Here is a 22769-nt window from a genome sequence, read left to right as displayed (position 1 = left end):
GTACACACAGAGTTTTTTTTGTTTTTCTTGGACTTGCTACCATTAAAAGCAGGAGATAGTCACCTTTAGGCTACAAGGTTGTTGGGAGTATTGGGATGTGTTTGGGGGTGTGGTGGGGAACTGGATATCACAGAGAGGAGAGCAGCATATTGAGAAGGAATTATGGTTGTGAAGATGGGTTTGCATCGGAGTCTTAACAAGGTGTGAGACACAGCAAAGCGCTTAAAAAAAAAAAAAATTTCTGAAAGTGTCAAGGGTGATGCTACAGGAGAGAGACAGGCTCCCCTTTTCCTCAGTATATTGCTTGCATCTTTGCTGTCCTCCTATTCTCTAATCTTTATAGTACAATAGCATACTGAGTTAGTCTAGTACATTAGATTATAAATGTAGTCCAACTTCAGTAGCCATTGGTGGCCTCAATCCGAATTTCCAAATGTTCCCTGCCTGGTTGCCCTGCTTTTGGCTTTCACCCTGAGGAACAGGCTGTCTCCATCTCCTGCAGATGTCACTTTCCCCAAACCATCAGCAGCTGAGACGATTGTGAGTTGACATGGGAGGTGGTGCAGCTCTTGCCTCAGCTGTGTGATGCTTCCTTCAGGAGGAGGGGGAAGCATCCCCCACGCTATACATACCCCCACATATAGCCAGCTGGACCTCAGTAAACTATATGATAGGTGAGTTATTCGCATTTTGCGAAGATGTAGGGACTTTTCCGCAATATGATCAAGTACCTTAATGGTCTTTATGGTTAAGGGCATGCTGTACCATCTGTCAGAGTTTATTCAGTGTTGTTGTCTAGCTTAGTTTTTTTGTCTAACGTTATGCCTTTCTCGTAGTATATGGTCTTTTGTGGTGCGTTGCAGAAACACCCAAGCGTTGTGTATGTGTGTTGTGTAGGATCTGGCTTCCAGGTGAGCCTGGTCAGCTGGTCAGTGACCCACGCTGCACAGAGCGCTTGTGCTGCGGGGCTGGTGCATGTGTGAAACCTGAAGTGTAGATGGGAATGAAGTGCACATCATTTTATGGAGGAGGATTAATAAGATTTTCAGGAAAGAGGTTAAGCTTGAGGTCATTTCCTTCCTATTGTTACACTTCTGAATTTTTGCCAGTGAGATGGGTGAAAGGATTTATTTTTGTCTTTGAATGCTTTGAATGTCAGTGATGTCTTTACTATGAATACAGAGAAGTGGAATTCCACTTTATTCCTGCCATTGTACTGTGTCACATGTCTGAAAAAATCGCTTGTATTTTTTTGCAATATCTTTGTCCTGCATTCCAGTTAACCAATCCTTTGAGCTGCTGCTGTGCCTTGAATTATCACGTTGTGTAAGGGCACATGGAAATGCTCTGATACCCACTTTGAAGTGTTAGTGTACTTACAGAAGGAAACAAAATGTAGTAGTATAATTCTTGAAAAAGAAGGAAATAGTCTATCTCATGGCCAGTGTCAGAGTAAGGGCTGTGTATGAAAATGAGAGCAAAGATCTTGCCACTCTATTAACTTAAGCTTCAATAACAAAAAAGGTTTCATTGTTTAGTGTTTTGATGGGGTGTATGGTATGGCTTCTACCCTTGCTCTGCTCCTGCAGCTGAAGTAGGGCTGAAGTGTTAGAGAAATATAGCTTATTCCTGACCGTCCTGTCAGTCACAGGTAGAATAATTAGTATTTGTTCTTGCTGTGTAAAGTAATAGAGTGCAATAAACATCAGCAACATAATATATGTGGTATATAGGGGGTTGCAGAGGGCACCCAAGGGAATGCGAGTGGAGTCTTTCCTCTTCTTGCCCACAGCTCAGGGGCAGCAAGTGGAGGTATCTGAACCTTAAGTTTGGTTGTGCAAGGGAACAAATGGCTGCCATGCAGTGAGGAACAAACATCTCCCTGCTTTTTTGACCCTGGGTCATGATACTAAATATCCAAATACAGATGATGATGATCCTTCACTGCTAATATAGCAGGACCGTGTCACCCAAAGGCCGATATTTGTGTCTAGGTTGGAGTTCAGAGTGTCACCTTGCAGTGCACCATCACCTTCATGAAGAGCCCCAACAGCCACTTCTTTCCAGTGTGAGACTGTAAGAGCATCTGTTTTACCTTTCTCCGCCCCTTATTTTTCTGCCTTTGCTTTCCTCAGCTGAAGATTTGTGTCTTATATTTTCATTACCATCCAAGTTTTCCAAAGCGTTATGAAGAGTACAGAGATCCCTGATAGCATGTAGTAGGCTCTAGTAGCTGCTTAGGCAGCTTTTAAGACTGTCCAAGAATTTTGTTCTTCTCAGCTTTTTGGGCGGTTGCTCAGTTGGCAACAAGGAGAGAACAGTTTCCAGCCAGCCATTTAGTACACAGCAGTGTTTTAAATTTCTCTTACAGTAGTCCAGTTCTGGTGTTCTTTCCCCTCCTGTCCTTTGAAAAGACAATTCCTAGAGGTGCTTATGCAAACATAAAGTAATACAGTAGCTTTCAGTTCTTCTTTAGCAGAGTCCATCTTAATTTCTTTGACTGGAAGCATTTTTTGGAAAGTCTTCAAGCTGAGTATGAATATATATTCCTATAAGAGTTATTTTTTTTCCCTTTTTTTTTTTGTTGACTGATTATTACTAGGAAAACCAAGATTTGCTTTAAGAGCTTGAACATAGTGCTCCACAAGCATACAATTTAGTGAAATGTGTGCTGCAAAGGACTTGATCTGCAGACCATGGACCAGATTGCAAAGATACCTTTTAGTACCCTTTTTGTTCTTGCAGTACTGGGGCCGCTTTGGCACAGTTTGGGTCCTTGCTGTAAGTTGAAGGAGTTGTAGGTCAGCTGCCAGCATCCATGAGGAGGCTTGTGAGCAGTCAGAGCATCCGGCAAAACGGAGCCTTGTCCGAGCCCCTGCGCTGAGGTGGCATTTACCAACCTGGAGGAGGAGAGGTAGTAATAGCAGCTCTCTGCCCCCTGCTTATCCTCCTGCTCAGGAGTGCCCAGTACAGGGTTATCCTGGCTTAAAGGCAGCTTCATCCCAGCCAAATGTTACGGGGCAGTCTCGTCTTCTCTAAAATAACTGGATTTGTGGGGAAGTCATGCGGGAGAGCGAAATACTGAGTAAACAAAAGCCAGCACTTCCAGGGAGCTCCTGCTGCGCTTGTGGCTGTGGCTGCCTTGCTGTCATTTCTAGGATTTAAGGATCCTTCTGTTTCCATCAGCCTGCCCTGTGCTGCGGGGCTGTGGCTGTGCTTAGGAATCCTCCCATGGACAAGGCGAGGAAGGAAGTGGAGGGAGGATGGGGCTTCGGCATCCTGTACCCTTCAGAGGGGAGTGGCCGCAAATAGCGGAGCTTGAGGGACGTCATACTTTATGTGTTTTAACACGGGCAGTTTGAACCTAGATAAACCCTTGATTCAAGGAGAAGAGACAGACAATTGTGTGTAACTGCTAGAAACTGCTGGGCAGTTTGAGAACATCCTTCTAAACCCCTTTCCTTCAAATGACAAGAGGAAGGGAGAGGACAGGCACGCCTCGTGGAGCGGAGATTATGCAACAGTGCTAATACAGAGCTAAAGCCTCCAAACTTGAGCTGCGCAGGCTGGGTCCAGAAGGCAACTTTTGCAAAAAATACCGTTAGTGATTGGGAGCAGGGATGCTGTTTTCAGGATCCGTCCTGTAAAACCTTACTTTTTTTTATTCTTCAGTTTGTTTATTGGGCTCAGATGGAGGAATGCAGTTTAGGATCCACAGGCATCCTTTGGAATGGCCAGGTAAGCTAGAAAGTGCAACTAAGTGTTGACCTTCAATTTCAGCAATGTACTGCATACACCAGTGCTGTCTTCTGTGAGCAATGTTTTGATTCCACCAGAAAGCCTGTGAACTGTTCACAGACTGAGATGGGGAATTCTGAAAATCACAGAACATAAGCTGTACATAGTGGGTTAATATTTGTTTGTATGGTAGTAACTGATATGTAGTGTGTTTTAAATGGGTTGACATAATGTAATTTATTATAATAATTGCTTGCAGTGGAAGCTCTACCTTGAAATTGTTAATTTACTTACTGGCTTTCCAGCAAAGGAGTGAGGCCTCAGGTGATAAAATTTGTCTTTCCCTTTAAATGTGTCCTGATGCAGTTTTCAGTTGCTTTTAAACATATGTTAGATATAAGGAAGAAATTGATTTAGTTCATTAGTTTGTTAAACATTGTGCTACTTCTTTAATGATTACCCCTGGACCTTTTTTTTTTTAGTACTTATAGAATTAAAATTATTAGAGGTTACCAAAGTGAAAATATTGCACAAAATTTAGCGTTACGAACTTTCCCAGTCAGTTGCTCCAAATCCACAGCGAGTGCTCTTTGGAATGTTCTTACATTTTGGTGACAGTCAGTTTTACTGCTTGGAAGTGTGTGCTCGCACCAAAAAGGGGAGTGCACTTACTGGCACGAGGACTGAGGTTTTGGAAGTTGTGCACTAAAATTCATGTAAATTGGATTTCTGTTTTACATTGGAATGCCATCCTAGAGCTCTCCTGATGGTTGGCTCAAAATTGAGTTCAGAAATAACCTCCGATGCAGATTAACTACAAACCTGTTACTTGTAAAGACTGAGGGAAATGACAGAGTAAAATAGAGGATGACCATTCTCACTAGTATGCTTATGAGAGAAACTGATGGCAGATCCACAAATCTCAGCTTGAAACAAAACTCTATGTAGCCTTGCTATCTGCCAGGTTTCCAGCTCCTCCTACTATAAGAGAACACCTGACAAGAGAAATAACATTTAGATTGATGCTTTATAAGCTTCCCTGGCCTGAGTACAAACACCCCTCTTAATAATTGGAGACATCTCACGCATCATCTTCAGTGACGAAGAATTTATTAAAATTAACTGCTAAGGAAGTCAGCATTTTGACAACTTGAACTCAATGTAAAATTTTAAATCAAGAGTAAACAATACAAACACTTTAAAAGATTTTTGCGTGAAACATCTTCCAGAAAGGGATGAGAAAATGGAGATTGGGATGTAAATCCCAAATGAGGGTAAGAGAATTATGCAGGGATACAATGGTGTTACCAATATGACTGATCTTTTCTGAGCTAAGCTGTATGGATTTTTCCAAGAGCCGTGAATTAGAATACCCATATGTGGTAGTGAAAGGTGAAAATTGTAAAATTGTGTATAATTAAAACCATTCAGTGACATTCAGAATCTGTTAAGCATCACCTTCTCTCTGAGCTCTGCCTATAAGCATCTTTGTAAATGTGTTACAGAAAAGAGATCAGTATGCAAAAGTTTGAAGCTCTTAGATTGCTATAGGGAACTTTTAAATTTTTTCCTATGTAGTAAGCAATCCGTGATGTTTCCACACTAGGAGTTTGTGACTGACTTCTATAATGCTTTGGTATTTGAAGAATAAAATTCCTTTGTATTCATGGAGACAAGCCTTTTATCACATAACCTAGCACTACTGACCACAGAAACTGGGACCAGAAGATGAGCATTGGTTTGCATATGACCAGTCTGTGCACTGGGACTATAAGGTTTGTGTCAGATATTAATTGGTAGCAGTTCTTGGTTTTTAACTGTCTTACAAAAGACTGTATCTTATTTATTTATTGATATAAGCTATGCAAGACGGCTCTGTAAGGTGATGGATTTCAGCTAGTTTATCCTTTTTCCTAAGACAGAAATAGTGAAAGCGGTAAGACACAAAGAGCAAAACATGAACGCCACAGAAGCCTCCTGACTCCTGATGTCAGATACTGGCTTAGCAGGGCTTTCAACGCTCCTATAACATCCTCGTGCAAAACTGCGAGTAGCAGTTGATAAACCAGATATTTTGCTGCCATTCAGACGGGGTGGAGAAATGGGTAAACAGGAATGTCACGAAGTTCAAAGGGCAATGCCAAGTCCTGCCCCTGGGGTGGAATAACCCCTGACACTGGGACAGGCTGGCAGCCGAGCATCTGGAAATCGGCTTTGCAGAAAAAGACCTGGAGGTCCTGGTGGTCAGCAAGTTGAACAAGAGCAAACAGTGTGCCCAGGCCACCCACTGGCATCCTGGGCTGCATTAGGAAGAACCTTAGCCAGCAGGGTGAGGGAAGTGGTCCTTCCCCTATACTTAGCACTGGTGAGACACATCTCAGTGCTGTGTCCAGTTCTGGGCTCCCAGTACAGAAAAGGTGTGGGCATACTGGAGCTTCTTATGGCTCTTACTCTTTTATGGGGATAATTTTATTGTGAAAACTAATTCTGTAAAAATGGTACCCTCTTTCATTGCATTGTTGATCCATTTATCCAGTACTTCCATATTGCTTTTCACATAAGATAGCTGTACCGAACTGACACATACCAGAGGGAGCTGCATCCCATTCACTGTCACGTCAGGGCAGAGCTGTGGACACAGGAGGAGAACTACAATGCTGACATGGAGAGCACAAGCTGTGGGTATTACAGATGCCGTTGGTATCTAACTTACCTTAAAGGGTGTTGTAATGATGGTGAAGCCTGAAAGTAGAAAAAATGAGTTCAGTTCTTAATACCAGGTTTGGCTGATTGCTTAGCAGTTAAATAAAGAAAACGTTATTACTCAGAACACATTTGCTTTATAGTGATTTCAAGGAGCGCTAGTCAGTGTGAAGTTCTACACAGTGATACATATACGACTACCCACTTTTCATTGTAGAACATGTCTTACAGACGCTGATTTGTCAAGGGGTTGCAGCTCTGAGAATTAAGCTACTTTCCGTAGTATTTTGTGTCTAAGAATTAAGATAGAAAGATACTGTGCATATTGCATTGTTTTATTTCTTTCAGAAGTGTAGACTTGCTGGACAAGGTACCAATGCAGTAAGACAGTATTTTGTTGCATATTTTATGCTCTGGGAAGGGATATTTATATCTACTCTTTGGCCCAGATTCTGGAACAGCTGCCAGTTTCACAAACAGCAACAATTATGTGCTAAAAGGGGACTAGAACTTCTTAGAATTTAAGTTCCCTATGGAATACATATATATATATATATAGTGTGTGTGTGTGTGCATATATACGCATGTACGTACATATATATGTTTTGGGGAAGAGGAGAGATGAGGTAGTGGTAATTCTGATACTGCTTTTCGTGCTCTCAAACACTTTTTTTTTCACAGCTGAATATTGCTGAGACTATCACTGTTTAACTTTTTTATTGCACTGTTGATAAGTAAATTTTGGCAATATTGTGTACTTTAATGTTTTCATGCTATTTGATTTTTTTTCCCTGTTCAGTTTCTTTTTTTAAAATCCATGAGCTGAGGTTTAAAGTTATTTTTCTATATGCATTAGTAATGTTATTTTTTTCCCCTGTGTGAATAACATCATAAAAGTAGAAAAAACAAATCTTGTTTCAGAAGAAAATCAAAGCTGTCCAAAATAAATTCTGTAATTTGAGTTGATTGCTGACAGGCAGAGGTCTGTCAGCATTTTTCATCCCTCTGTCTCCCCCACATTCTGTTGCAATGGCAGCGTGCCTGTGGGCGGAGTATCAATGATTTAGTCTTCATTGCTGCAGAGGAGACTATTCCTTCATGAAAAGACTGAAAATTCAGGCACTTTCTTAAATGTTGGATTTTATTAAATAAGGTGTAAGAAAATGTTCTGCTTTCTTGTAACTGTCAACTCAGAATTCGAGACTCAGTTCATGTAGGACCTTTTCTAAAGCTTATCAGTGTCCCTGTAAAAATTACCTTTGACTTTACTTAGCTACTGATTTTAAAAAACAAAGAACAATTGCTTGTGCCTTAATATTGGAAATCTCACTGTTAAAGGTGTATCTCATTGCTTCAGAGTTCCTTGATTTGCTGAACAAGATAAGAATAAAAATTTTCATGTTTATGGTTATAATATACCAAATATCTGTTCTTCTGCTTAGAATGATGAACAGACTCTTCTCTGGTTGATTAAATACAGAAATTCAGAACTAGAACGTTAAGGGAGGTGGGGTTTTGTCATACAATACATCTTTATTTACCTAGATGTAATAAAAACACTGAATAATTTAAAACTATCTGTGTTTCAGATAACTGTGGAATATTTAAAGAATCTGCTTGCTTTTGGAAGCGATTGTTTGGATAACCAAGCTTGTATGGTGGACGAAAATAGGCACTAGTGTAGAGTTGCTAGAAGTTAAGCTACATCTCCTGGCTTCCCAGAGATCTGTCTGTGGAAGATAGTAGTGGGGCCTTGGGTTAGGAAGGCACATTAAAAAGTGAAAAAGTAAATGAATAAGTCAACAGTGTATTGTTTTGGTTATTTGTCACTGCAAACCACATACAGAGATTTCTGGGTTTTTTTGAGGCCCATGAGATGATTTACAGGGTGTACTTTCAGAGTTCCTCTTTATGTAGCTTTGAAACAAAAAAGAAACACATGGATGAGATACAGCTTAGTTTACTCTGAAAGTTTTGCACTGTGATGAAGAATAAGTATGCGTGTTTTAAGTTTTTACTGCCTGTGTGCCCAACTTTATGGTGTATGCAGTTTAGGTGCTATCATGTTGATTCCACATGAAAAGTTAAGCCTGAGGGTATTGTATGCTTGAGGATCACAGGTGTTAGGAGAACCCTCCTGTCCCTTCTTGCGATCACTGAGATAATTATGAAACTATTGTGGACTTGTCATGATGTTGAGGTGTTCAGATGACAGCTTTCTAAAATTTTTCTGTTGCCCATGCCTGAAGGCATAAAAACATCAGTAGCTTGCCTTGGCCACTTCTTGACTCTCCAGAGCTCTTCCAGGTTGTGGACAGGGTTTGTAACTTTCTCCTGAGCAGTCACAGAAGTCCAGTGTGTGTCTGGTAATGCTTTGCATGTTACTTTGGTGGGATGTGAACGTATAGACAGCACTAATCGTGATTCCGTACTTATTGTGCGTACACTGAGATGAGCAGTCGGAATGAAAAGGAGAAAGAGAAGTTTTAGTGTAAGTTTCTATTTTTAAGATAAAAGTAACAAAGCTGCATTGTTTATTATTCTTTCATAAATAGCATATGGATTTCGAAAATGTAGGTGACAATTCTGCAATCTTATTTATGTGGGAGTTCCTACCAAAGTACAAAGAAAACATGCTTGAATGGATAGGAGTTTCATGAACAAAGCCACAGTAGACTAAGTTCTTAGTGAAGTCTTTTTAAGATTGCAGAATGCACTCAAATGTGGATATTTAACAAACAGGATATTTAAAAAAAAATAGATTTAAGACTACGGAGTATCAAGTACCACTGGAAAGAATTAGGATGTTGTATTTGAGGTCACAGGTATAATTGTCTAATTAAGAAATTGCTGCCTAAATGCACTTGTAAAATGTTATGATGCATACTTCCAAAGAACTTCCTGTACAAAAGAGTTAAGTTGGATTTATGTCAGCTTCCTCTGGGTCATCGTAACTAACCTTTGTGCCCTTCCCAACAGCTTCTCACTCTGGTTTTCTTTCATTCATACAGCGTTCTGGGTGACTGAATACAGGCTGGTAAATAAAAAACAAACCCCAAGACCTGTGTTTGTTACTGTTAGGACAAAAAGCTTGGTTCAAGAGAGGAAAATACTGATACTGCTGATCTGATCTGCAGATACTTACTACTTGTTTCTCCATTCTCTTTTGAATGTATTTTGCTGAATCTCTCATTTGTATCTCTGACTTACTAAGTGACAGTTCTTTGCTTTGAGCCTCTAACTAGACTTCACTGATAGGGAATAATACTGTACCTGTGAGGAAACTGAAAGTGTCAGCTTTTTTGGTGTATGTATAAAAATATTCTTGCTGGTTTCTAAAACATAGGAATATATTAAAAACTGAAGTAAGTCTTGATACCTCTAATTGCAATTCCATACTTCCTAGCTAGGGAATGAATGCTACATTTTTCACATCACAGAGCAGGACCACCGTATAAAACGGTGTGGTAACTCTGTGATGAAGTTTCAATCAGCTATACATTCCCAATAGCCTCTCTGTTGAGTTAGGGAAGTTTTGGAATTTAATACTATACCTTGGCAGGTCACCTCTTACAGGAAACCATATATTTACTTTGGCTGTATGTATGTCTGCTCACTCTGCATAAATTGATCTAACTATCAAGTGTAAAAGAGAAGCCATTTATCTTTTGCCAGTTAGTTTGATTATTTTTAATTTTTTTTTAACACAAATAATTTTTTGTATCTGGGCCTTTTGAACCAGAAAACCAAGAAAACTACTACTATAAATACTACTTGACAAAATATTTTTTTTTCTTTCAGATGAGAACTCTCCAGCCAATTTCTGGGATTCCAAGAATCGGGGAGTGACTGGCACGCAAAAAGGACAAATTGTATGGCGAATTGAACCTGGCCCCTATTTTATGGAATGTGAGTACCTGTTTATCCAATGCATATCCAAAGGCAAGCATGCCTTTGTGTCAAGGCAAGTCAACAGAATGGCATTTGATATCCATTTCATCAATCCCTCTGATGAACCAAAGGAATTGATCGTATTGCTCTAACAGGCAGCATTTTCCAGTGCATTTGCTGGACATTATAAAAATGGCATTGTACTTAGATGTACCTTTGTATTCTAGGGATGTTCGTAGACAGTATGCTTCACTTTAAGGGAGGAAGAAATTGCCTTGTGCAATGTCATATAGTATATATGCATTGAAAGATGAAGTCTTTTCCGAAGATATTTAACATTTCAGCTGGACAAACATTAATGGTAAATGCACGCGAAGGAAAAGGTAGTAAGCTAGTAGTGCTTGCTAATGTTTGTTAGTATGAAGGTTAGATTCGTCTCTAGGAAGTGCCAGCCCCCTGTCCAGTTGCATCAGGATTTCTCAGCTGAAGTTGGGAAATCCACTAGGCAATTTTGAAATGTTGAGAGTCTCTATGTGACTGGAAGAAAAAGTCTTCAGTTGAACTCCGTAAGGAGTATTGGTAGCCAAGCTTCAAATCAGAGAGCTATGCCGCTCCCTTAGGTGACCAGGAGTTATAGGAAGCTAAGCCACTCTGCTCTGTGCTTTTTTTTTTTTAAATTATTATTATGTCCTTTGTTTTTTTGCTTTTTGATGAAAAGGAGCTATCTTACCATCTAAAGTATATGATCCCCTAAAGAAATTGATGTTCTAATCCTAGGAGGTTGTGTGTGAGCTTGCTGGAAACGCTGATATGCTAAGCATCAAAGTGGCAATCAGTCCCAAAAGAGCTGTGAGCTGCTGTACCACCTGTTTAGCCTCACAGCAATGAATCTTCCTTCATAAAATAAAATTAAAAAAAACCACAAAAACTCCCACTCTGTTACTTCACTGTACACTGCAATGCTGCTAACTGTAGGTCTTGGCAGAAATTTTTATTCTAATTAACTGATGTAACAGCAATACATGTATTTCAAGAGGTGTTGTATACCCTGTACTATAAATAATCATTAAAACTTCTTATATCTAGAACTCATCATTGAATCTTGCCAAGTTACCCAGTGTGTTACGCAGCACGTTTCTTTAACAAACAAAAGAAGCTTTACTAGGATAAAATTAAACTAATTTTCAAGAGTTCATTACAGGAAAAAATGATTGAACTGAAGATAAAGATCAAGAAAATAATAAAGATCAAGATAATTAACTTTCCTGATCCCAAGGACAGTGGTATATTAAAGCAGATTAAAATGTATGTTAGAAGAGTTCATTGCCTTGTACATCTGCTCTATCAGTATTGTTGCCAGTATGGGCAGTTTGACTTCAAGGATGTTTGTCTGTATCTTTAAGCTGGTTATTTGTTGCCCCATAATGTATGGAGCAGAGGCTCTTGAACAACATTTTTAGTTCATGTGAGTAACCTAGGCTAATGCTTCAAGAACTAGTAGTTGTGACTTAAAATCAGCTGCAACTGACTTCGCACTTTGCAACAAGCTGCACTTCGCAACCAACTGATAGAGTGCAGGATGTATATTCTTTGGTTGTGGTTAGTTTTACTAATGAACAGTTTTGCTGCCATACAATGAACAGAGACAAGCAATTAGGCAACAGTTGAGAACTGTAAAAAGGAATGTTTATGAGCATATGTTGGTATAGCACATAGTATGGCAGATAAATATGTCACCAGTGACACTTGTGTTGCTAGTGAGAGGCCAAAAATTGCACTTTTTTCTGATTCCACTTTTTAAACTAGAAGGCTCCACAGATACGTGACCACGTTTGCTCTGCAAGCTGCTTTTTACAGCTTATCGGTGGCAAAACAACTCTGATGCAACTACAGGCAGCTGCTTTTTTTTGTTTGTTTGTTTTTTTTCCTTTCTCCTTCTTTCTTTCTTTTTTATTCTTCAGATCACCAAGTCACAGCTCAGGCAAATGCAGCAGGTGGCTGTGCAGTTCAGGTACAACCAGTTACTGCCTCTGCGGTGCAGCACCAGGCTGGGTGTGGGAAGAGCTGTGCTGTCAGGGTTCTCATGGTGCTCTGCAGACATTGTTACTGCCCAGCCTGTGCCAGCCACAGAGATGAACTTAGCTCCTATTAGCTTCTTTCTTCTGTGGTGGTGCTGATATAATTTGTACTCTTAGTGTAGCACTGCATGTGATGCCACTGTCATAGCAAGGGAGAAAGAGGGAGAGGCAGATGAGGAGGCTAACATCCCCAGTAACTATGTGCCTGATTATTGAAGTGTATCTCTGATGCTTTTATCTGCTATTATTTTCCAAATTTTGGAAAGAACTCTACGGTTGTAGATTTCTCGTGTTTAGAAATATCTTTGTGAAGAGGCAGAATATATCAGATACAGGTCATAGTATTAGGGGTTTATCATATTTGCTCCTCACAGTAATGACATGCAGCAGACCATTAGCAACTTGACCATGCTTCTCTAGGAAAGAAAGGAGCAAGTGGAGAACAATCCCAGATTCAGCAGCAATGTCCCTGAATTTTTGAAGCAGCAGCTCCAATAAGAAGCAACAATGTCTTGGGGACCAGCATGGACAAAATGTGTAAATGGATCAATCTAAACTCAGCTAGAGACTAATTACAGCATAGGAATGCTGGCTGCATCCAACCTTCTGTTTTAACTGGGACCAACAGTAGGACCAAACCTGGTCAGCTGTGGTTTGTAAAGCACAGTATTGAAAAAGTTCAAGGACAGAGATTTCATATGTGCTGTAGGTAACCTTTTCCAGTGCTGCAGTATTGTTCCAGCTAAAAATATTTCTCTGGCATCAAACCTGAATGGCCAAAGCTTAACTTTGGTGCTGTTGCCCCTTTTAAAATCTTCTGATGGAACTAGAAAGAGTTGAGTTTATAATATTTGTCTTGCCTTAACCTCCTCTTCACCAGACTAAACAAGGCCAGCTCCTTCAGCCTCCCCTTCCCAACCATCTTTGTAGCCCTCTGCTGTCCCCTCTCCATTTTCTCCATGCTCTTGAACCTAGGGACCCAAAATTAGGCACAGTATTCCTCACCAGTACCAAGTAGAGGGGGACAGTAACTTCCGTCTATCTGCTGGCCACGCACCTTCTAACGCAGCTTGTGAGGTGGTTTGTTGTATTTGCGGTGAGAGCATGCGCTGGCTCATATTCAACTTGAGCCCAGGTTGTTTTCAGCAGGGCTGCAGCTTTGCCAGTCTGTTCAGAGGCCGTGGTGATGCACGGGGTCGCTCCACTCCTGGGGCAGAGACTTGCAAGTCTCCCTCTTGCACTTGGCGACATTACCGTTGACCCAGTCCTCTAGCTATTGCTCATGCTCTGATGTGTAGAGGGGCTCCAGCAGGCTGATGATAAGCTAGGTATATAACCGAGTTAGAGCTGGGCTTATGTCACTGCAGGGTTTTCTGGCTTGGAGCTGTTTCATGTTTGGTGCACAGACAGTGCTTAATTGCCACTGCCTACATCCTGCTATACCCATATGATTGGCGGGCTCCCTGCTCTATCTATACACAAGGAGTGGAAGGGGATGTTTACTGCAAGCCTGAGAAGCCTTGAACCAGCTCTGGCAATGAGGACTGATGATGTTTGTTAACAGAATTACACTAAATAACTGCAGTAATCCTTTCAGATTTACAGTCAAAACTGGCCTGAAGTTGTCTCTCATTTTGGCAAGAAAAGGTACAGAAGTTACTAATGTTGAATGATGAGTTGAGATCAGTCAGCGTGCACATTACCCCAAAGACTTTAGTTGTGTTTTTTCTGTAGCAGTGTCAGAGCTTAGGGACTTTACATGTCTTTTCACCAGTAATGTAACATCTCTGTAGGGTGAAGTGCAGAGCACGATAGCATCGCTAACAAGCCATATGCAAATGAATCTCATGCAGAAGGAGTATTTTCATTTTAATTGTATTAATGTTAATCAGTGGAAGTCAGCTGGATTGGGCCTCAGATTCCTTCTGCAATCCTTAGATTTCTGTCTTTTAAGAGAAGCATCTTATGCCTTAATTTGGGAAGCTGTTTTTCCATAAGCATAATTGTAAACTTAATAGTTTCACTGAGGTCTGTGGAATTTATGCTTACGTTTAAAGGTAGGCTTTGCATAAGCATTTTCCTGAATTTTGTATGACTGTGTATCCTCAGTCTTGTAAATCAATGTTCCAGTCATTCCATTTATTCCTCTTAAAATCCCTCCCTATGGATTCAGTATCTCCTATTTCCCAAACAAGTAACATGCAAAGGCATAGTTTGCCATGTGCTCTATGCAGATCAAGCAACCTGCAGAAAGGGCAGGGAGAGTCTCATCATCTTCATACTAAAACCAGACATTAATTCCACCCAAAGCATCCAAAATTAGCAAAACAGGAATGATCAAAAAAACCTCTCACTTGCTTTAGACAAAAATCAACACAAAAAACTCTGTAGACTCTATACTGAGAAGGGAGAATCAAAGGAATCAACAGTGAAATAATGAGAAATTAATGTATTCCAGAAATACAAGTAGCCTCTGAGGGGAGTGGCTGAGGAAGGGGAAGGGGGGAAGAGTATTACTTGCAAAGTACCAAGTCCAGCTCGCCCTCACAAACAGCTGGGGTCCTTAAGCTGTCATCTCGAGACAAAGTGAGTGGCTCTGAACTGCAGAACCAACCAGTATGGAGGCAGATGTTCTTTTCTCTTTCCCCTGGGGAAGCAGCAAAAGTGCCATGTAAGCATGAAAGGGAACTCAGTCATTTTACAGATTCAAGAAGGTGAATTTGAGCATCAGTATGCCCGAGATGCTGTTTCCTTACGTAGTAGAGGTGGCTTTAAAACATCCTGCTTTGAGGCTTGCTAAAATGTGGGGGAAGGAAAACAATGACTCACTAGATGGCTCCCTCAAGTTGTTTGCTTTGTAAACTACAGAAGGGTTGCTAAATGTGGCTGCAGCTCAACAAACAGTTTTCATCCTCCTGTGAAAGGAAAGAACAAGTGCAAGGAGTATTATTCTGAACAGGTGGTGGCAATAGTGTGAAGGTGCAACACAGCTTAATGCTTTCACATTTCATATAGTTATCTGGTATTGGGATGGCATCAGGCTGTTCAGGTCCTTAAGTACATCAGGACCTTTAGTCTCTGGTGCAAGAGAGGCTGCAATTGCCCCAGGAGTGATTTTTAGACGGTGGAGTGTTTCTCTGGGTGTAGCAGTCTGTGAGCTTGGGATGGCAGGGTCTCCCTTTGGGGCATCATGGTGGAACAGAGATGATGGTATTCCTTATGGACGACAGAGCTAGCAGAAAGATGGAGTAAAATGATCCATAGAAAGGCTGGTGATAGAAAAAGCGTGTGAAAGGAAGCTTAAGTTTTATGAAGACTAGTTGATAAAAGCTGCCAGTCGTTTCTAACTGTGGCTTCTAAGTCAGTTTTCTGCAACATGGGGAAGGACAGGTCATGTTGGAGGTGCCATGGGAGGAGATTCAGTATAGTACAGTCACTGTCACACAACAGGTTAACTGGTGCTTATGCGCTTCCATATGCAAAGTCCCCAGAAGCTAAAAGCTGTACTTGTTCTAGTGGGTAAAACAGGCCAGGGCTGTCTTCTGCTGCTGGGACCAAGTGGCACAGCGTGACTTGCACCCATGCAGCCAACCCTTCCCCTTGTGTCGAGGATGCTTGCTCACCATGCAGTGGTACGGATGGTCATGTGCTCGCACTTGAGTCCCTGCAATGATCCTGCCTGGTTTATTAGTCCAGGCATATGCCGAGAGCATCCTTTGAGACTGTATTGGACTTGTATTTACAAGTTACAGCTTTGGTCCCATGAGTATTAATTACAGTATCCACAAGAAACACCTTCACCTACTTTACCTGTAGTGTAATGTCTTTGTTGTTATTTATAACATTTGATGTCATAGTCATTACTGTGAGTAGAACAGAAATATATTGATTTGCATATATTTTCTTTACTGATGCTGTGGCTTTACGTCTTGAGCAGTAATGCATAGTGCAGCTGTTGGGATTCATCCAGAGACTGCCAGTCCTGTCACAGCAATCATTTTCAAATCACCTTTGGGATATTGTGGTTAAATTACTTCTGACGCCACACTGCAATACTGACATGCAGTGACTGCACAGATGCTGTCTGTTTTGTGCTTAAAATCTCATGTTTGTGGCATGAGTAAACAATGAGATATATTCAGAAAACGTGGTAATATATGTGTTTGCATTACACTGCTATCATGTTACAAATGAGGTTTTGTGTGGAGTTCTCTATATTCAGTCCCTATTTCCATGAAATTACAACTTTTGCAAAAATAGTGTATTGAGACTGAAACTGCCATACTCTGTAGCTAGCAGAGCAGACTCCCAGCTCCCTTTTTGTTAAAAAAGTTAATAGATACTGAAGGAAAAAAACCTCATTTTAATAATTGAACTTGATGTGGTTTAGCTTTTAAGGGCTGCTGTAGCAAAGAGTTAATGTTACTAGAGATACGAGCACATTTTAGTATTTTTTCGCGGTTTTGACCAAAATGGTCAATGTTAATGAATGTTCTATCAACATAGTTCATTACTTTGTATACAGTCTTTATGATTTTTGACCGTTGAAATTAAATTCTATAAAGGTCATGGTTTTCTCACATGGAATTGTACTGGAATTGTAGCGGCCTGCAACCAGCACCCTTTCAGTGGTTTGTCTGGGGACTCATGGTTATTGTCCCTATCCTATTTATAAACACATTCACAGAGTTAGAAATACTTCTATTATTCTTCTGCTATTTATATCTGTTGTCTTTTAACAGCTATTTTTGAGTATCACAGATAACTGAAACAGGATCAGACCTTCTATTTTTTACATTTGTGGCAAGCCTTGTCGACTTCCTTAAGCACATAATACCCCCAGCATTTTGTTTTAAAGGTTAGATTATAATTAAATGCTTTGCCAAACTGGAATATAATAGGCAATGCTCATGACTGTAAATAAGAATGTTTCAGAGTGACAGCAAAGTGAGCGGGGCTGGTAGGGATAGGTAGGCACTGTTATCTGAACAACCACTTGTCCAAGCAGTTTCCTTTGAAGCAGGTTAGATGGAGAGACCACTGGGACATAAACATTTTCTGTTATTGATCCTAGTTTATCTAAAAAGCTTTCTGTGAGTCTGCTTAAGTTACTTTATAGGTTCTTTTTATTTGCGGGGGGGGTTATCATTCCTTCTGTAAAATAAATTCTGTCATATACGTGCTGAGAGAGACTGCAAGTACCTGGAGGAAGCCACTTTGGCACTTGTGTCCTGCTGCTGTGTTTGCTATGCTGTGCTGTTCCCAGTAGGAAGTAATTGAAAAGGTACATGGTTAAAGTCCTGCAGAGAATAGAATGCTAAATGTCCAAACAAGATGGTTGTGTTCACTGAACTCTCATGCTAAGGAAAACAAATTCAACTGGCAGGATGTGCAGAACACTTCTAAATTCCTGCAGTTGTCTAAGAGGTATTTGGGTTCAGCTGGGAAAAATTAGGGTTTAACCCAGTGCCTTTTCCCTGGATTGCATCTCCCTTTATAGCTTTGTAAAGCCTGAATGCAAGTGACTTAATTTGTTCTAGTGACAAAGTTTTCTTAAGTAAGTTTCGCAGAACATGCTTTCTTATTTTTCAAATGAGTTTGTGATGTCAACTTTTTCCTCATTGAATGTTGGAAGGCCTATGCTTATATCTGCAGAGAGCCATGGGTTCAGCCAAGTAACTACCGGCATCTAGCTGTGGTGTCCAGGAAGTATTAGCTGCTGTGCAGTTTCCATACAGTTAACCAGGAGCACTGTTTACCTCCACAGACTGCTATAACCCAACTAGGATTTGACTTGTCTTTTGGAAGTGTCTCTGCCCATCCCTTCTCAATGGAGTGTGGAATGATTCCAGCTCTAATATAGGCATTTCATTTGACTAGGGTACACCTGGAGCAACGTGTTCTTACAGCGAACACATTTCTTTTCCTGAATTATCAGTCTCCTGGAAAGATTGCATTCTTCTAGAATTATGTTCAAGTGTTTATGTATTGTGAGTATCTTTCTATCCTAAAGCAATTTTTTGATGGGCAAAGTTAAAGTACTAAAGGCAGTAAAAAGGTAGTTAAAGTGGGGGACTTTGGGAAATTAGTGATGTTTTAAAAGCAAGTTATTATTTGGTGTAAGCTGATCTCTTTATTATTAAAGAGGCAAGAGTGTATGGTCCATAGAGGGAAGTACAATGCTATAATTTCATGCAGGAGTTCTTTTGAAATTCAAATGTCAATGTTTGAGTCCCAGAAACCTTTGTTAATTCCAACATTTTTATGTAATGGACCTGAGCTATAAAACTATGGTTATAAAATGATAACAGCTATTGGCTTTTAAAGAAGGGGGATTATGATTTTATGGAGTGTTGAGATTAATTAACATATATATCACTTTTTATATGCCTGTGTGATAACTTTTAAAGAATCTTAGATACCCCAATTTCATTTGTGTCTTATTTTTAAATGAAGAAAGAATTTCTTGCAGTCTGTGTGATGTCTGGAGGAATGTCAATGACAATGGGGTGTGTGTGGTATCAAGAACACAGAGCTAGGTACAGTCATTTTTTTCCCCCATGAATGAAAGTACTTTTTGTTCTGAAATGTCATATTTTTCTTTAATGAGACAGCAAATAGTCGTGTGGTCAGGTACAGGTGTCTTTCCCGTGCTGGATTTACTGCTATTAACTTTTTCATTACAGATCACATACAAAGGTGGCTAATTAACTTGTTGAGGGAAGAAATAGTAGGAAAGAAAAAGAGAAGTGCAAGTTTTCCTCTAAACGAAACACATGAAAGCAAGGTGGCAGGAGAAATTAAAGAAACTGGGAAAACTCTGTAGGTAACACATGCTATTGTGGAGTTTATAGTATGGAACAATTCAGAGGAAGCCTGTGTATGAATAGGTTATTGAACTCAACTCTCTAAATATTGAAGTCCTTTTTGCAGATAATTGAACTTACTGTTTTTGGAGAGGTCTGTGTATTTATGGGGCCTTAGTTATAGGTAGTAGGCTGAGATGTGTTCTATCAGGAACAGCCACAGATGATACCTATTTTCAATTTACCTGGAGCTCAGGAATCCATCAGTCATCAAGAAAAAACTATTCCAATCAACATTTTTTTGATAATACAGTACAAGAAATGTCAAAAAACTAGGTCCTCAGCTGTTTTGAACTAACAGGGTTCCTCTGAGATTTCTTCTACTCTTAACTGCAGTTTCTAGCATTATTAGCCATGAAAAAAATTACTTAGCTGTCTCTGGCCCTATGAAGGGATTGTTTACTTGCTATGTACAAGATCCAGTCTTGCAAACTGCTATTCACTTTGGCAACAGCTGCGTGCATGTGATAGGTAGGCCATTTTTCAATTTTGTGCTGAATTTTATGTACAGCTTCTCTTGTGTTAATCCTGTTGAGACAATGCTAAGAGCAGGTCTGCTGTTCCTGCGTGTAGTGCTGTATAAAGCGCAAAATAAATCAATGCTGCTTCTGTTGGGAACTGGGAGAAAAAGTCCCCATGTCATGTTTTTAAGTGCTCTGCTTTTTCTAATTATTTCTAACAAGTAGTCCTGAAGATTTATTTTTTTTTTAATTTTTATTTTATATGAAAAGGCCCATCAGGTCTATTTCTTGAATCAAACGTTGTTTTCTTCTACCACCAGCTACATACAGGTATTTAAAAGTACTGTATGCTTGTAGAAGTCGTTGAGAGAAAGAAATGTGAGGATGCAAAGCTCATAGCATTGCATTTCAGCCTTTAGGGGAATGTACATGTCAGTGTAGCGAGAATATATGACAAACTTCTGTCCACCATCACGTTATGGACTGTCAGTGGATAGAAGCAGCAGCTGATAACCTTTGCGTTGCTAGGTTCTTTTCAGAAGTGATGAATTGAGAGAAGGTAGTCAGTGACAACAGACTGAATAAACAGCAGCTCCAGAAACTCTCTGAAAAATAAAGTTTGGGTTGCAGTAAAGCTGGGCAATGTAGCTGGAAAGTAGAGTCTTGGTGGAATAGTTAGTTGTCTTACCATGCTCTCATGTAGTCATGGTACGTTCACAGTGTGATTGAGAGATGCTCAGGACTTGAGTCCTGGTTACTTAATATGTGCATTTTGCAGTGTGGAGAGTCCTGCACTTGATATATATCCTGCCAACTTCCGCAAGTGCTGAAACTCCAGTTTTATGTGAGCTAGAAATTCTTGTGTGTCCATTTGGCTATAAGCATTGTTGGTAGGTCAGTAGAATTGCTTAGTTTAGGAAAAACCTGCAGGTCCTGACCCTTAATTTTTGGGTCTGATAAGCCTTTGTAGGTGATTAGAAATCCTGTCTGCATTTTGAATTTTGCTGTAAAGCTTATGGTAAATAGAGCGTGTTTTGGCTGTGTGTGTGACCTCAGCTGTGAGGAGGAGGAAGCGGGATCAGCAGCTCTTCCACCTCGTAAGTCCCTGGAGGCACTGTCAGCCAGACGTTTCCCTTTGAAGGGTAGTTCTGAGGTGCCTCCTCTTTGTTCTGGGAGGAAGGTAGTAAATAAGTGTTGACACATAACTGCAGCAAATTTAAAAATAAATAAATAAATAATCCTTTCTGGCTGAGCAGGCTTGCAGGATGGATTTCTGATCCTTCCAAGTAGGGATAAGTGGGTATTTTATCTTGCAGTGATGAAATACCTCAGCCCTCAAGGAATCATGCCATATGTGTCTCAAAACCTTATACAAAGCATTGTACTTTTGTACTTTAGGACTACCGACACACTGTTAAACCAAGTCAAAGGAATTGAACTGCCAAGACTTTCATCCACATCCTCTGGTCTGTCTGAACTGGCTGCTGTAATTTCTGCCTGCTTGTGGCCATTTTTGTACCCAGAGGTAAACCCTCATCAACCTCACACAGAAGAGTTATCCCAACAGAGAAGGGAAACAGAGATATTGTTCCAAATAGGGAAATCCCACAGGATCAAGGTAGCCATAATTATAGCTGTTCTGCTGGGTTGGAAGAATGCAGAGGAACAACAGTGGAGGTCAGGCCTTGTTAAACATAATACTCTTTTGTTTGCAGTAAATGCAGTTTGGCAAACAAAACTTTATTCAGTGGGACTAGAAACATGGTGCAACCTTTACTTTTCCCATGTTCCAATACAAAGCGCTCCAAGCTTCAGTCAGATATGCGTCATGCCACTTCTTCCAAGTCTGACAGGAATTATCCTAGTAGCAAATGTCTCGGTAAGTCTTTTTCATAGCTGATTATATTGAAATAGTAGCAGAAATACAAGCTGCGGAATTAGGTAAGTTACTTTTTTTGTCTGTTAAGTAACAGAAGGACCCAACACACAAAGAGGAGATAACCAGCCGCTCTCTATGCTTAATTTCCTGTTGAAGTATTTCTGAAGACAGATCACTGAATGATGGATCCTACTTGTATAGAATGAGCTTTCAGGAGTACACTGAACAGCATATTGTAGCTTTCCACCATGTTCAGCCATACTAACATCTCCACTCCTACCAGAATGTCAGAATACCTGTAGGGCTAATGCCCAAACTTTAAGAGTTTGAGTTTTATGGTATTTTATCTCATCCTCAAGTTGTGTCTGTGTTTTATTTTACCAGCATCAGGGGTATTTTTTGTTTGGCATGCTCAATGATAGTAAAAATTTTGAAAGGTCACACAGAAAGGGAAATCTTATTAGTCGGGATCTACAGGAGTCAATACGAGATGTAGTACTTTTAAACATTTTCATTGGTGGTTTGAAATCCACCTATGTATATAAGGCTGTAGAGAGAGGTCTTTGTTTTCATATGATTAAAGACTTTAAGAATAAAACATGTGTAATTTTTTTTTATTTGCAACTTACAAATCTGCTGGAAAATAATAATTCACATTAACCCTATTAGGTTGAAATGGACTTGTCTTTAGACATCAATACTGATCTCATTTCCTTCCCTCTGGATCCTTACAAAATTTACAAAAGTGGCTTTGTGTGAACAGTGGCTTGTGAATACTTAGACCTTTCTTACCCAATAGTGACCATGGACATCTCACTGCTAGAACTGGGAAAAAATGAGCTGTTGTTTTTTACTGACTGAGTAGAAATCTAGTTAGAATTAAAAAAAAAAAAAAAAAAAAAAGGCAGCATTTACCAGCTCTTTAGCTAAAACCTCTACTCAGGCTTTCTTTGAGACAGGTTTCCATTTTTCTACAGGTTGAGAGAAAAATACATTTCAGTTGCAGTTACTGTGTGCTTTTACAGTGAAGACATACCAGTTAACTGCTCAAACTCGGACTCCGTGAACAGAAGTGAACTATGACTCCCCATATGCATGTGTTCCTTTCATTGTCTCTCTTTTGCCTAGGGTTGGTCATGAAGGATTTAATGCA

General features: G+C 40.0%; 1 protein-coding gene across 2 annotated transcripts in view; it reads left to right on the top strand.

The window, feature by feature from the left end:
* HECW2 (HECT, C2 and WW domain containing E3 ubiquitin protein ligase 2) overlaps positions 1-22769 on the top strand; it is a 172852-nt gene that overhangs the window by 78586 nt on the left and 71497 nt on the right. The window contains exons 1-2 of one of the 2 annotated variants that reach the window (XM_075028038.1): positions 3326-3738; positions 10243-10350. In XM_075028038.1, coding sequence (XP_074884139.1) covers positions 3699-3738; positions 10243-10350 — 148 coding nt within the window. In that variant the 5' untranslated portion in view covers positions 3326-3698. Of the gene's footprint in view, positions 1-3325; positions 3739-10242; positions 10351-22769 lie in introns of those variants that run through there. The other variant, XM_075028037.1, reaches the window with a different exon arrangement.

The sequence above is a fragment of the Buteo buteo genome, chromosome 5 (genome assembly GCF_964188355.1).
Source record: "Buteo buteo chromosome 5, bButBut1.hap1.1, whole genome shotgun sequence".
Classification (NCBI taxonomy): domain Eukaryota; kingdom Metazoa; phylum Chordata; class Aves; order Accipitriformes; family Accipitridae; genus Buteo; species Buteo buteo.
Note: the sequence above shows the minus strand (reverse complement) of the source record. Positions and strands in the feature narration are given on the sequence as shown.